We start from the raw sequence: 15,438 nt of genomic DNA, 5'->3' as shown, positions 1-15,438 counted from the left end.
CGCGCGAGAAGGCGGGGCCTGGCGGAGGCTGCGCGGGCGGGCTGCGGCAGGCGCACGGGACCCTCGCGCCCCCTCCTCCGCGCTGCCCGCCGGGCAGCCAGCCCCGCGACCCCCACCGCCAACCAGCGCCCTCTCTGCCGCACGGCCCCCGGCAACAGGTGAAGAGGCCGCCGGCCCGCGGCGCCTCCCCGGGGCGGTCCTTCTCCCGCCCGCCTCGCGCCCGCCCCTCTCCACGCCCCCTCCCCTCCTCCCGGCCTCAGCCGCCTAGCTCGGCCGCCCGGCGGTCTCCCCTCGCGCGGTCTCCTCCTCCTGGGCCACAGCGCAGCCGAGAGCCCCGCGCGGAGGAGCGGGGGGGCGCCGCGCACTCGTACGACACGCGCCGCGGCGGGACCGGCCCCGGGGGGCGCCCCCGGCGCGCCTCCCTCCCCAAGCCCGCCGCGCTCCCCTCCCCCCCGCCGGTGTCCCCAGGACTCCGGGCCGCGCGTCCAGCCCCAGACGCGCGGGGGGTCCCCGAGGAGGGGCCAGCCCGGCCTTGGCGCGGCGATGGAGGAGCCGCAGCGCGCGCGCTCGCATACCGTCACCACCACTGCCAGCTCCTTCGCGGAGAACTTCTCCACGAGCAGCAGCAGCTTCGCCTACGACCGGGAGTTCCTCCGCACTCTGCCCGGGCTCCTCATCGTGGCGGAGATCGTGAGTGCCGGGCGCGCGGGGGGGCGGGGAGGCGCTGGTGGACCCGGGCGTCGTGCCTCCGCAGATCCGCTTCCAGGGAACCCTTTTGGCTCCGTCTCGCCTCCTTCCCAGAGTGCAAAACTCAGAGACCGTGTCTCCGAGCGAGGTCCGATCACCTGGCGCTCTCTTCGGAAAGAGGGTCCTGACCCTCACCCAGGGTGTCTACTCGGGCAGAGACCCGACTCGTTGGGCCCTCTCGGTGGTCCTGGCGTCCCTTGGGAGCGGAATGCTTGGGGGGCGTTGAGTTTGTGTTAATGAGTGTCACGGACACCTGATGCCTCCCTTGCCTGACCTCCACGTGGATGGCCTCCTCCCTAAAAGCAAAGCTTTCTAAAACTCGGAGCGGAGGAGACTTTTTTCTTTGCTGATTGATCTCCGTGGCAGTAAAATTGAGGTGAATGAAGAAACTTTTACTGAGTAAAATCTGAGGAGCTCAGCCCCGTTGAGGACTGGAAGGCTTCCTGCCTGGTGCAGTGCACATCCTGGTTGAGGCTCAGAACATTCCTGGACAGGAGGCCTGGCTTGTGCCTTCTCCTCTTCACAGCACATGGAGGCTGAGAGATCAAGCGATTTCTTCTGAAGTCCCAGCCAGTCCTTGTCTGGAGCCCTGTTCACAGGGCTAGTAGTGGGTACTGTTTATTGTCCTCATGGGACATGAGGGTTCCATGAGGGTCCATGGGCTGGGGCTGGGGTTCCCTCAAGACCTTTAGATGCCTTTGTGCCCTCCTGTAATCCACACAACAGCCCTACCCTGTGAAGGTGTCTTCAATTAATTCCACTTTCCATGGGAAGAAACTGAGGTGTAGAGAGGGGAAGTCAGTCCCACCTGGGGGTGGTGGGTCAGCCTGACTCTAGGGCCCTGCTCTTCACTGCAGAGGGGTTATACTGATATTTTGGCTGTCTAACCAGTCCCCTCTCCATCATATGTCACACACATTCATTTACACATTGGTGGAGTTGAAATCTAGCTTTTATGGGGTAAGAGAATGTGGGCTGTGGTGGTAAAGACATGGCAGAAGACGCAGATGCTTTCTCTGAGAAGCCCCCAACAAAACCTGTGTACATCAAGCAGTTTCCCTGCTACTGGGAAGTCTCAGACCCCACTCCAGATCTAGGGAATGGATTTCCTAGCACCTAAAGTTTGAGAAAGGTTAGCTCAGCTCAGCCCAGCCCAGCCCCCCCCCCGCAGCTGGTACTGAGAGGACTTCAGAAGAACCAATAAAAAAGATTACGGTATTGGACTCACCTTGCAGGGCCTGGCTTATAGGAATTCAACAAATATTTGCTGTGTGAATGAAGTAGTTGGCAGGCTCCCCTGCTCCAGCAAAACAAACAAGCTGAAGTCAGAGATGGTGGCTGCTTCTCCTGTTCCATGCTTTTTCAGAAAATAGAAAAGTGAAGGACAAAATGTAAATGGCCCACAATCCCATCCCTAGAAATAACCATGAGTCATTGATATTTTGGCATATTATCTTTTTAGATTTCAATAATTTTTTTTAAGGTGGAAAAATAGGTGAGAAAAATTACTCATACCACTATAATAGTTCAATTTTTATTTTTTTAAATTTTTATTTATTTATTTTTAAAAAAGATTTTAAAAAATTTGTTTGACAGAGAGAGACACAGCAAAAGAGGGAACACAAGCAGGGGGAGTAAGAGATGGGGAAGCAGACTTCCCATGGAGCAAGGAACCCGATGTGTGGCCCCATCCCAGGACTGTGGGATCATGACCCCGAGCAGAAGGCAGACGCCTCACGACTGAGCGACTCAGGCACCCCTAGTTTTTATTTTTGGCTATATATACATGTTTATCAGTCTTACAAGCAGAGTTTTAAGTTTGCCCCACCGTCTCCTCACTTTCAAATCTCTTAGAGCCATTAATGTTTATAATCTGTTCCTTGATTTTTTTTTTTTTTTCCCAGTTGTAGGTGTTATCCACTGGCTTCCCCCTGTGAGAGATAAGGCTTTAGCCCTCTCAGACCACCTTTTACCCATCACATCCCACCCCTTGTTATACATATATTCCCTCCTGTCTCTCACAGTATTTTAGGTTAGACTAAGGACCAGAATTGACCTTACGACACCATAAATGCTATTCACAGTTGAGTGAGAGTGGTCTGTGAGGACTTTTCCTTTCTAGCCCAATTTATTTCCCTGGAATTAGTAATTTTCTTTTTCCATTTCTTCATTCTCTAGCTGTTTAGCACTAATTTTACCTTAATTGTCAAAATCTCCCATCAGGCAAGTGAGAGACATCTGGGAATCTGTCAAAATCATCTCACGACCGACCCTTTCTGGGAGCCTCCGCCCTGCTCCCACCAGGCCTCTCACCTTGGCACAGGTGACAGACAGCATGGGGTCTCCTACAGCAAGACTCTGGAGATTCTTTCTCTCCCCTTCTCTTCTGGGTTGGGTCTCCTGCTTCTCCTGACCAGTATTCCTCTCTGTTTTGCCTTACAAAAACCTTTTTATTATTACTATTGTAGTTTACTGTGGGGGAACCGTACAGACTTTAGTCGTTTCCTGAGAAGGGATATATGTGTGAATAGAGATTTACATCTTTCAGAATATCTTGATTTAACTCTTATACATAATTAATAGTTTGTCTAGGTAAAGAATGTTAGATTGGAAATTGTTTTCCTTCAGCATTTTGAAAGTAGTCCTCCACTCTCTTTGAGCTGTTCAGTTTTTTGTTTTCATAAATTTTAATTCTTCATCCTTTTTTTTCTTTACCTTCTGGATCTTTTCCCCAAAAAATCTTTCAGTTCATCCTAATGTGCCTTCTTCTGAGTCCATTTTTCTTCCGTTATTCAGGGGACCTCATGTCTTCTCTGTCAGGAAAGCTCATGTATGTGTAAGGAGATTTTTTAAAAGTGATTTTTACCTTTCTGTTTTTTTTTTTTTTCTTCTGAAACTCCATTTATCCCTTATTTTTGTTTATTCATGTATTTTCTTAGAATTTTACTCATGGGTTTGTGACATGCTGTGTTCACTTACCATGCCCTAAGCATTTCTCAGGATCTCGGATCTCTCAATGATTATAGTTTTCTGTTGTAAGGAAGTACCGTATTTGATTTCCTCCGTTTTCATGTTTCGGGGTGACTGAGTGGTTCATTTGGTTGAATGTCTGCCCCTTGATTTTGGCTCTGGTCATGATCTCAGGGTTGTGGGATCAAGCCTGCACTGGGCTCTGTGCTGGGTGTGGAGTCAGCTTGGAATTCTTTCTCTCTCCCTCACTACCCTACTCCCCACCTGCTTCACATGCCCACATGCTCCCTCTCTCTCAAAAGAAAAAGAAATAAAAGTTAAAAAAAAAATTAACATGTTTCTAGGTTTTACTGGTATAGCCAGCGCTACAGCAACTTTCCTTCTTTGTCTCTCTTTCCACATTGATGCAGTGATTTTCTCAAGAGAAAGTTCTTTAAAGTGCAGTTGTGTGTCGAAGAGTGCACAAAATTAAAGGTTTGCTACATATTCTGAAATTATCTTTCCACAAAATTCTGCTGGCTTAAATTATTATCAGTAGTGTGAACCTATCAAACTAAAAATACTTTTTTTTTTTTAAGTTAGAATTTCTAAAATAAAAATCTGAAAAATCATCTTAAATGATATATGCTTTATTGATCTAAGATATTTCTGGTTCGTGTTTTAATGTCTAAATCAGGATGTGGCTTATTGTCGATGGTTTCTTAGAGGTAAAGCAATATGGTACCACTGAGTCTTTATGGGGAGGGGGTTGTGAGGGGAGCAGGTTTCCAACTATTGCTTTCCCCACCCTGGCATTCAGATAGACCTGTCCCGAGAAGGATGTTATTTTCTGCCTCGAAAAATAAACACCAAATACCGGGACAAAGAATTGCTAAGACTTTGACTTCCTGCTTGAATCTGGGAGAAATGAAGTAGTAGAGAACAAAACAAAATGTTTCCCCAAATCTGTTGTCAAATTCGCTAGCCCTGGCTTTCCCACAGGAGCAAGTGGTTGTAGCTAACCTACTCAAACACTGGGCTGTGCCAGTGTAACATTGTGTTGAAACCAAATTGTAGTCATTTCCTTCCGTTTAAAGTTTTATAACAAGCTAGAAGCAATCCAGTACCTGACCCGTGACTTGTAGGATGCTGTGATCTTATAATAATTACGAGTACTTGAAGAATTAAAGTGGTTTGTCAGAAGCTGAGCTAATTGCACCCTTCCTGTTATTGGTGACTTCAAAATTAATTACAGCATCCGGGTAATAATGTCAGGTCACCTTTCGTATGCTTACTGTCATAAGCAGACTTGGGTGGGGAGGGATGAGTAGAATTTACCGAGAGCTGGGATGTAAATCATATTATCCTGTTGAATTCTTTAAAAAAGAAAAACTCAGTGACCATAGTTTCCAGTTCACAAAACAATACCTAGTCTTTGTAGAAAAATATAGAAAAATGCAGTTAAGAAAACCCCCCTGTAATTCTAGCTCCCATGGTGGTTGCTAATGGGCATGGTACTAGGAGGGGATAGGATTTAAAATTGAAAAAAAAAATTGGTTATTGTAATATTGAAGTGTCTACTGGTGTTTTGTGCCCTGGGGGTCAGGGTCACTAAATGTCCTGAAGTGCATGAGACAGTCCCCAAGAACGAATTGCTTTACCATTTGCCAACAGCACCACTGTTAAAGAACGCTGAGTGAATCACTATTTAGCACTTGGAAAAAACCACTCCAGAATTGTTCAAGTGGTTATGTATCATTTATCTGTATTTTTTTTTTTTGGATGCAGTCACTTACAAACTATTCTTTCGTTTACTGCTATGGCCATCTGCGCTGGATATCTCCCATTTGTCCTCCAGACCCACTCCACACCCTTCCCCACTCTGTCCTCCACCCTGAAGGCTGACTTGCTTGGACAGTCTCAAGGAGCTCCCCTCTGATGTTTCACTGGATTCATCCAGAAGTGATAACCGCAGGAGGCTGGCGGTGAGAGGAGAGCAGGTTCTGGGTGTTCAGTCCCTGGGATTCCTGCCTGCTGACTCTGAGCAGTGACTCTCTTGGTGGAAGGAAGGCTGTCTGGCAACGCTCCGCACCCAGCTGTTTTCCCTGGCTCTCAGAGCCAGCCGTTTGCTCCCAGCTGCTCTCCACTGCCAGGCCCTGCACTATCACTGTGGTTTCCCTGCACCCTGCTTTATAAATAACACCTTTATTAAACTTATCTGGGATTACCCAATCTGAAAGTGCCGGGTGTCCTGCTGAGTCCTGATAAATCACCTTTCCTCATTAATTAATTTCTTATGACATTCTTAATGGCCACATAGTATTCCATAAATATTCAGGCTCCTACTCTTCAGGTTATGTTTCTTTCCTTTAAAAATGTAACAAGCTTCCTTTATGCTGATGCTTTCTGGTGGTTCTTTAATGTTTACTAAGAGTGAGTACTTAGAAGTGAATAAAAGGTCATTGAATTTTCTTTTAAGTCAATTTTGAGGTATCCAGTAAAACTCACCCTTTTTAGTGTAGAGTTCTGTGAGTTTTAGCATGTGCATTCCTAAAATGCAGCTATATGGAGATATTCAGATCCTGAAATTGACCTTTTTAACATGTACAATTTGAGATTTTTAGGATACTCACAGAGCTGTACCACTAGTTTAGAACTTATTTGTCACCTCAGAAAGAAACCCCATACCTCTTAACAGTTACTTCTGTTCTCCCCTCCTTTCAGCCCTTGGTAACCACTAGTCTACTTTCTGTCTCTCTAATTTGTCTATTCTGGACATCTCAAAAAATGGCCCTATAATATGTGGCTCTTTCTGTCTTGTTTCTTTTACTTAGCCTAATGCTTTCAGTGGCCATCCATGCTGTAGTACATATCAATACTCAGTTCCTTTTTTGCCAAAGAATATTCCGTTATGTATTTAATTTTGTGTATTCATCAAGTGATGTACATTTGGGTTGTTTCCACATTTTGGCTATTATGAATAATGCTGCTATGAACCTTCATGAACAAAGTATTTTTATGGACATATGTTTTCACTTGGGCAGTTACCCAGGAATGGAATGGCTGAGTCACAGGGTAACTCTTTGTTTGAAGTACTGCTAGACTTTTCAAAGTGCCTGCACTGCCCTGCAATCCAGCCAGCAATCCGAGTTCCAATTTCTCTGTATTTTCACTAAGATTGTTTATTTTCTCTCTTTTTGATTCTGGGTATCCTACAGGGTTTGAAGTGGTATCTCATTGTGGTTTGGGTTTGTATTTCTCTAACAACTAGTGATGTTGAGCAGCTCTTCATGTATTTATTGGTCATTTGTCTATCTTCTTTGGGGAAATGTGTATTCAAATCCCTTACCGTTTTAAAAAATTATTGTTGAGTTGGAAGATCTCTTTACATATTCTGGATACAAGTCTTTTATCAGATATATGACTTGCAAATAATTTTCTTCCATTCTGTGAGTTGTCTTTTCACTTTATGCGATGGCGTCCTTTGAAGTGCGAAGATTCTTAATTCAGTAAAATGCAATTTGTGTATGTATTTTCTTTCATGGCATATGCTTTTGATATCATATATGAGAAGACTTTCTTAATCTGAAGTCATGAAGATTTACGTTTATGTATTCTCCTTAAAGTTGTATAGTTTTGTCTTATCTTTGAGTCTGTGATGCATTTTGAGTTACTTTTATACAGTATGAAATAGGGGTCTAAGTTGATTCTTTTCCATATGGATATCTAGTTGTCCCAGCACCATTTGTTGAAAAGACTTTTTCTCCCATTGAATTGTGTTGACACCCTTTTCAAAAATCTAATGTAGTATTATAAGAGCTTATTTCTGGATTCTCAGTTCTAGTACATTGATCTCTGTGTTCTTAATGCCAGTACCACACTGTACTGATTATTGTAGCTTTGTAGAAAGTTTTGAAGTCTGAAGTTGTGAGTGTGCCAAATTTGTTTTTCTTTTTTCAAAATTGTTTTTTGGCTATCCTGGGTCCTTTGCATTTCCTTATAGATTTTTAGTATCAGTTTGTCAGTTTCTATAGAAAGGGGCAGCTGAAATTTCAATATGGATTATGTTGAATCTGTAGGTCAATTTGGGGAGTATTGCCATCTTTAACATAATTAAATTTTTCAGTTCATAAACATGGGATGGCTTTCCATTTCATTAGGTTTTCTCTAATTTCTTTCAACATGTTTTATAGTTTTCAGCACACAGGTCTTATTTTTCTTTTGTTAAATTTATTCCTAAGTATTTTCTATCTGATGCTCTTGCAAACGGAATTATTTTCTTAATTTCATTTTCAGACTCTTCATTGTTAGATCATAGAAATCCAATTGAGTTTTGTATCTTTGATCTTGTATCCTGCAATTTTGATGACCTCATATATTGATTCTAATAGTTTTTTTTTTCGTGGTTTGGCATATGTGTTTTTAAGACTTTTGATTCTGCTGCCAAGTTTTACAGAGTTTATACCAATTTACATTTCCTCTAGTGGTATTTCAGTGTGTAACAGGGTTTGTTTCTACAAATACTCAAACTTTGTTTTAATATTTGCCAGCTCTGTTAGAGTGGGAGATACTCAAAATAAAAAAAACTAGTTTGGCATAGACAACACTAGTCAGAAAGAACATCAGCTAATATTTAGGGGAACCCTGGACATGTGAAAAAGAACAAATTGTTTTTATTTGTATTTCTCTGATTATTAAAGTTGAATATTTTAAATATGCTCATTAGCCATTTATTTCTTCTCTTGATAACTAGTAATTTTTTCCTCTTCATTTAAAACATGGGCTCTTTCTTTCTTTAAGAAAATGTTTAAAAGATATAAAAGAGAGAGAAAAAGCTTAAATGAAAATTACCTCCCAGGAGAGAGATAAGATTGGTATGGGGAATGTGTTTGAATGGGTTGTTTGCTTTGTAGCTGCTTATCTTTTTATAGGTTTACATTTTTCTATAACAAGGATATATTTATGAGTTAATGGAATTAAAGAAGCCTACAGCAAGGTAATAAGTGCTCACTGTAAAGGTAAATTTCATATCATTTATATATAGAATGAAAACTGAAAGTCTCTGCTAACATACGTCCTTCATTCCATCCCTCATCTACCCGTCTGCTTTGATGTGCTTATACCGTTCACATTTCTCCCAGACCTTTTTCTGTGTACATGCGAACATACAGTATGCTGCACATACATGAATGAGTATATTACATACATTCTGCAACTGCTTCATCATTTAATAATATCTTAATATTTTTCTATGTTCTTCTTTGTTGATTTATAAGTTTCCTATATACTAAGGGTTATTAATTTTCCTCTGTCACTTGTTAATAGCATCAATCATGCCATTTTCACTAAAATAATTTTCTGATTTGCACCGTCTAAACTGTTATCTTTGAAGCACCTGGCTGGCTCATTTGGTTAAGTGTTGGCCTCTTGATTTCTGCTCAGGTCATGATCTCAGGGTCGTGAGAGCACCCTCTGCACTGGGCTTATTGCTCAGGGCGGAGTCTGCTTGAGTTCTCTCCCTCTCTCTCAGCCCCTCCCTCTGCTTGCATATTCTCTAAGTAAATAAATAAATAGAATCTTTAAGCCTGTTATCTTTATTTAGCCTTCTAGGGTTTGCTTTGCTTAAACATGGCTTCCCTACCCCCAGGATTATGCCGATATTTGAAGGAAATATAGGATAATTTTTTTTAGTGTTAAAAGTATTTACTGTCTTAAGCCATAAGTTCCTTTTGTATGTGTAAGAATGTGATTTCAGGGCGCCTGGGTGGCTCAGTGGGTTAAGCCGCTGCCTTCGGCTCAGGTCATGATCTCAGGGTCCTGGGATCCAGTCCCGTAACGGGCTCTCTGCTCAGCAGGGAGCCTGCTTCCCTCTCTCTCTCTCTTTCTCTCTCTGCCTGCCTCTCCATCTGCTTGTGATATCTCTCTGTCAAATAAATAAATAAACTCTTAAAAAAAGAAAAAAAAGAATGTGATTTCACTTTTTTCCTCAAATGGATATGTAGTTGTCTCACCATTAATCATATCATATCCCCATATATGTGTAACTATTTCTTGACCCTAATCTGTTCTATTCCTGAGTTAGCTTTATAACCTTTTAATTACTGTAGCTTCATCGTGAATTTTAATATTCAGGAGAGTAAGTCTTACAGACTTGTATTTCTTTGCTGTTCTTGTATATTTACACTAAGTGATTTTCAGAATCAGTGTTCCTTAAACCCCTTTACAACTTTGATTGAGTTGTATTAAATTTATAAATTAACTTGATAATTCAATAATGTATAAATTAATATAATTAATATTATAAATTGATATATTGAATCTTACAATCTAGGGATATTGTACCCTTCTATTTATTTGGGTCAGTTTATGCTCTTGAAGTCCTAAGTTTTTTCCAGATGAATCTAATATATTTTTTAAGATTTTATTTATTTATTCAAGAGATAGAGTGATCAAAGGAAAGCATGAGTTGGGGGAAGGGCAGAAGGAGAGGGACAAACAGATTCCCCACTGAGCAGGGAGACCAACACTCGGGACTCAATCCCAGGACCTTGGGATCATGACCTCAGTGGAAGGCAGACGCCTAATCAACTGAGAGACGCAGGCACCCTTTATGTATTTCTTACTAGAATTAGGAATTCTCAATTTTGATAAGGGATATTTATAAAAATTAATGGGATTTATCAATTTCTAATTATTTGTGGTTTATAAGGAAGCTATTATTTTTCTTATTTCTATCTTGTGTTTAGCTATCATATTTATATTACTAGTTTTAACAGTTTTATTTCTTTTATAAGTAAATTATAGTACTGTCTTTGAATAAGGATTGTTTTCTATTTTTGCTTTTTAAAGATTTTATTTATTTATTAGATAGAGAACATGAGAGAGAGCACAAGAAGGGGAGGGGGCAAAGGGAGAAGCAGACTTACTGCTGAATGAGGAGCCCAATGTGAGGCTCAGACCCAGGACCCCAGGATCATGACCTGAGCCAAAGGCAGATGCTTAACCAACTGAGCCATCCAGGCACCTTAGATTCTTTTCTTTTCCTTTTTATATTTATACTTTTTCTTTTTTCCATTATTGTGTATGTTGGGACTACCAGTATAATGTTGAATGATTGGGATGGTATGAGTGTCCTTGGCTGGCTATAACTTTAGTTGGGCGTTTTCCAATGTATCAGTGATAGTACAGGTTTAACTATAGGTTCTGGTAGATATTCTTTGTTGAGTTAAAGAAGGGAAGTTTAACTTGTACTTTGAATCAAAAACTATTGTTGAATTTAGAAGATAGGATTTGGGGGGAGGAGTGTTTGTCAGTGTGATCACCAGAATTTTATTTCCCTTAATTCGCTAATGGAGTGAGTTATATTAGGAAATCCAACATGGAATCATTCTTGAGATCTTGGAATAAATCTCTACTTTGTTATAATATATTCTTTTAATATTCTATTTTAAAACTTTTTTTACTCTTTAATTTTATTTGTTAATATTCTATCTGATTGTTTCTACACTCATGTAAGACCAGCCTCTTTGATTCATTTGCTGTGATCCATTTTGTTTGATTTTAATATTGCCATACAAGCTTTCTGGCTAACGTTTATCTGTTATGTTCTTGTCCCTTTAATTTGAATTGAAGTGAGAGTCACAAAAGATAAAATTAACTATTGGGGCGCCTGGGTGGCTCAGTGGGTTAAGCCTCTACCTTCGGCTCAGGTCATGATCCCAGGGGCCTGGGATCGTGTCCCGCATAGGGCTCTCTGCTCAGCAGGGAGCCTGCTTCTCCTCATCTCTCTGTCTGTCTGTCTCTCTGCCTATTTGTGATCTCTCTCTCTGTCAAATAAATAAATAAAATCTTTAAAAAAAAAAGATAAAATTAACTATTTAAGTTTTTATTTTAATTTCAGTTAACATACTGTTATATTAGTTTCAGGTGTACAATGTAGTGATTCAGCAATTTCACATATTGCCTAGTACCCATCAGAGTAAGTGCCTGCCCCAAGCCCCATCATCCACTTCATCCATCCTGTCACCCCCTTCCCTTCTGGCGACCATGAATTTGTTCTCTCTAGTTAAGAGTTTTTTTCTTATTTTGTCTCATGCTCTCTTTTTTCCCCCTTTTGCTTGTTTGTTTTACTTCTCAAATTCCACATATGGCTGAAATAAAATTGAGTATTTTAAAGTGAACAATTGAATGGCATTTAGCACATTCACAGTGTTATACAATCACCACTTCTGTGTAGTTCCAAAACATTTAATCTTCCCAAAAGGAAATCCTCCCTTTATTTTTCACTTTTTTCTTCTTATTATAAGTACATCTTCTATACCCATCGTATAACTAAATTTTATTTATACACCCAGTCTGAGAACTTGTTTTCCACATGGAAATGTTATCACATTTACATTTATTGTGATAACTTACTTAGTATTTTTAGTTTTCCTTATTTTTTCCTCTAATGAACGAAATTATAAATTCTGTTTTGTTTAGAGTTTAGTTTTTAAGTTTTCCTTAAAGTACCTAAACATATCTTTCTTTTTCTTTTTTTTTTTTTTTAAAGATTTTATTTATTTATTTGACAGAGAGAGATCACAAGTAAGCAGAGAGGAAGGCAGAGAGAGAGAGAGGAGGAAGCAGACTCCCTGCTGAGCAGAGAGCCCGATGCGGGACTCGATCCCAGGACCCTGAGATCATGACCTGAGCCGAAGGCAGCGGCTTAACCCACCGAGCCGCCCAGGCGCCCTAAACATATCTTTCTAACCACCCAGAAAATTAAGATGTTTAACCTCAAAACCATTAAAAAAACAATACTGTCCTCCTTATTTATTCTTTTTTTTTTTTTTAAGATTTTATTTATTTATTTGACAGACATCACAAGTAGGCAGAGTGGCAGGCAGAGAGAGAGGGAAGCAGGCTTCCCGCTGAGCAGAGAGCCCGATGCAGGGCTCAATCCCAGGACCCTGGGATCATGACCTGAGCTGAAGGCAGAGGCTTTAACCCACTGAGCTACCCAGATGCCCCTTAGGAATTGTTTCTTGCTGGTTGTCTGAAGCTTCCTGCCCATATCACTGAACAACTATTTAAACTTAACAAGTTTAGATTTTTTTCACTCTTTTGTCAATTTTTTGTGTCATTTACTTTCTTATTTTTCAATTTCCAGATAACTCCTTGAGTAATTGTTTTAGTAAGTGGGAAGATGGTAAACGTTTTAAATTATTGTGCATCAAAAAACATTTTTCTTTTATCTTCATACTTGAATAATAATTCAGTATAAAATTATAGGTCTTAACACTTCTTTTCGTTAATTCTTTGAAGACCTTTCATTGTCTTCAAGCATCTAGTACTGTTAATAAGAGACCTCGTGGTCTGGTAGACCCTAGACAGGCCATGAAGTTTAGTCCCTTCCAGGCCTTGTCCATTCATGATTTTGCATTCCCACAGACTTCATTGCAGCACAGCCTTGCATGAAGTGACTTGCACATTGCAGGAAAATGTAGAAAGATGGCATTGGTGGTATGGCAAGAACTTGGGGGTGGAATGTTTCATTGGGGTGAAATGGTTTGTGAAAGGTCATTTTGCAGCCATATCTGGTAATTATAGTAGGCCTTCAGATTGTTATGGTTGGGAATTAAAGATTGTTAAACCCTCACTTGGAGTTTCCTGAGTCCTGATGGCTTCTCTCCCTGGGCAGACAGAATGCTGTTGCCCCAACCTGGGATGGATGGAGAGGACTTGAAGGTCCTCTCTCAGGGTGGTTCTAGACTGATGGCCCCTGGTGATCCCTGCTGAGACTATGTCCTTTGCATCTCTTGCAGAATAGAACCTTTGTAATATTTAAGTCAGAGAGCTTGTTTGTCCTAGGTTATAAACCCACTTCTCAGTGGGAATAATGTTCGTATTTCCTTTTAAACAACCAAATGGTGTTTTTTAAAAATCTCCTTAGAAGCTTTTGGAATTTTCTCCCTATGTTTATAAATCTGTAGAGACCATATACTTTACCACTGTGTGTCTAGAAAAGCATTCCTTATTTATCAGCCTTCATGGGACCCTATATAAATAATAATGAAATCTCTCTTCAGCACAGAGAACTTTTTTCTATTTCCTGCATCTGTTCCATTTCCTCCCCCAAAACTCTTTATTCAATCCAGAAGTTCCAGGAGAGATTAAACTGTCTTCAGTATCTCCTTGCTTCACCCCCCTCTCCCCGCCTCACCCAAACTTTCCTTCTCTTTGTTCTTTTGCAGAGTTTGGGGAAATAACAGTTCCAGCCCCAATTCAGATTTTCTGTGGAGTATGGTTTTTTGGGCTTTGATATTTTTAATTCACAGCAGTTTATCATTCTTTTTCATTTGTAGCCTGATCATTTCTTTTTTTTTTTTTTTTAATTGAATTATTTTAGGACCCTTTGATGTTTTTACACTTCGTTTGCAGAGAGACCTTGTCTGCTTGTTGAATCTGTTGGCTCCTTCTCCGGCTGATTTCCTCAATCATTTGGTGATTCATATTTGTCGGTTTGTAATTGTAGATGAGATGGCTGGAGAGTGTTTGCTTAGTGTGAGTGAGAATCCTGTGCCTCTGGCAGTGAACATGGGTTTTCATCACATGACCTAGACCTAGTGGGTTTTGTTTTGTTTTGTTTTGTTTCCAGAGGAAGAGACATATTAATCTGGCGAAGGGGGGACATTAAGGAACAGTGTACCTGTGTGGACTTTTCTATGAGGTGTGCACATAGCTTCCTGAAGGATCTGGCTGTCTTGAAGCTTTGTCTTGGGGGCTATTTCCAGAAGTAACTGCTGGAGGGAATCGGGGAGATGATGATTAACTTGGCAGCTTCTAAGCCTTCAAATTCATACTTAGCAGATTACTCTTGGCTTATTCCTTCTCCCACTTCTGTTGTTAACTCTAGTCTGGATTTTTCTGAGGGTCTGTTTGGAAGCTCACCTTTTTTTGATAGGTCCTCAATTTTCCTTTCTAGAGCTATAGGTTAGAAACTGCATGTTTGTCATTAGTTTGTTCCCACGTCCCTCCCAGGGATCCCTCACTACTCTAGGCACCGCTGCTGCTCTATCCAGCTTTTCAGCACTACCCTGTACTTTTTTTTTTTTTTTTTTCAGATTTTATTTATTTATTTGACAGAAAGAGATAGAGCGTATGCACAAGCAGGGAAGCAGCAGGCAAAGGTAGAGAGAGAAGCCAGGGTCCTCACTGAGCAGGGAGCCCCCATGTGGGCCTCATTCCTGCTGGGATCGTGACCTGAGCTGAAGGCAGAGGCTTAGCTAACTGAGCCACCCAGGTGCCCCTGCACTACTCTGTGTTTTGAAATTACTTGGGGGTTTTGTTTGTTTGTTTGTTTGTTTGTTTTTTCAGTTATTTCAGTGGGATATAGGGAGGATGAAGAGGTAAGCGTGCAGGTCTGGTCAGCTACTTTGAAAGAGAAGTTCAGCTGTTTTGTTACTTAGAGGTATTTTTGATGTACAGAAGGAATATTGACCTTCTTTCTGTATTGCAAATTTTTTTTTCTGCCCTATCACACCATAATTTTATTTATGTTGATTTTATTTACAAAATCCAAAGTTTATCTTTGATTCATCTCATTTTGACCCCACGTTTGCCATCATGCTTTGAAGTTTGTACCTCACTAACAAAACCCAAATACATTGTATTTAACTTTTTTCTTTTAAGACTTTTTGATGTTTAATCTTCATATTGAAATTTACTGTAGTAGAAGGTATAAATTTGAGCTCTAACTTT

General features: G+C 40.8%; 1 protein-coding gene across 2 annotated transcripts in view; it reads left to right on the top strand.

Annotated features, from left to right (window-relative positions):
- The first annotated feature begins 282 nt into the window (after nt 1-282).
- Nucleotides 283-15,438, top strand: part of CMTM8 (CKLF like MARVEL transmembrane domain containing 8) — a 104,860-nt gene continuing 89,704 nt past the window's right edge. The window contains exon 1 of one of the 2 annotated variants that reach the window (XM_059162389.1): nt 283-690. In XM_059162389.1, the coding sequence (XP_059018372.1) occupies nt 544-690 (147 nt within the window). In that variant the 5' untranslated portion in view covers nt 283-543. The remainder of the gene's footprint in view (nt 691-15,438) is intronic. The other variant, XM_059162390.1, reaches the window with a different exon arrangement.

This window comes from Mustela lutreola, chromosome 2 (genome assembly GCF_030435805.1).
Source record: "Mustela lutreola isolate mMusLut2 chromosome 2, mMusLut2.pri, whole genome shotgun sequence".
NCBI lineage: Eukaryota > Metazoa > Chordata > Mammalia > Carnivora > Mustelidae > Mustela > Mustela lutreola.
The sequence above is the reverse complement of the archived record's forward strand: the minus strand, read 5'-3'. Positions and strand labels throughout refer to the sequence as shown.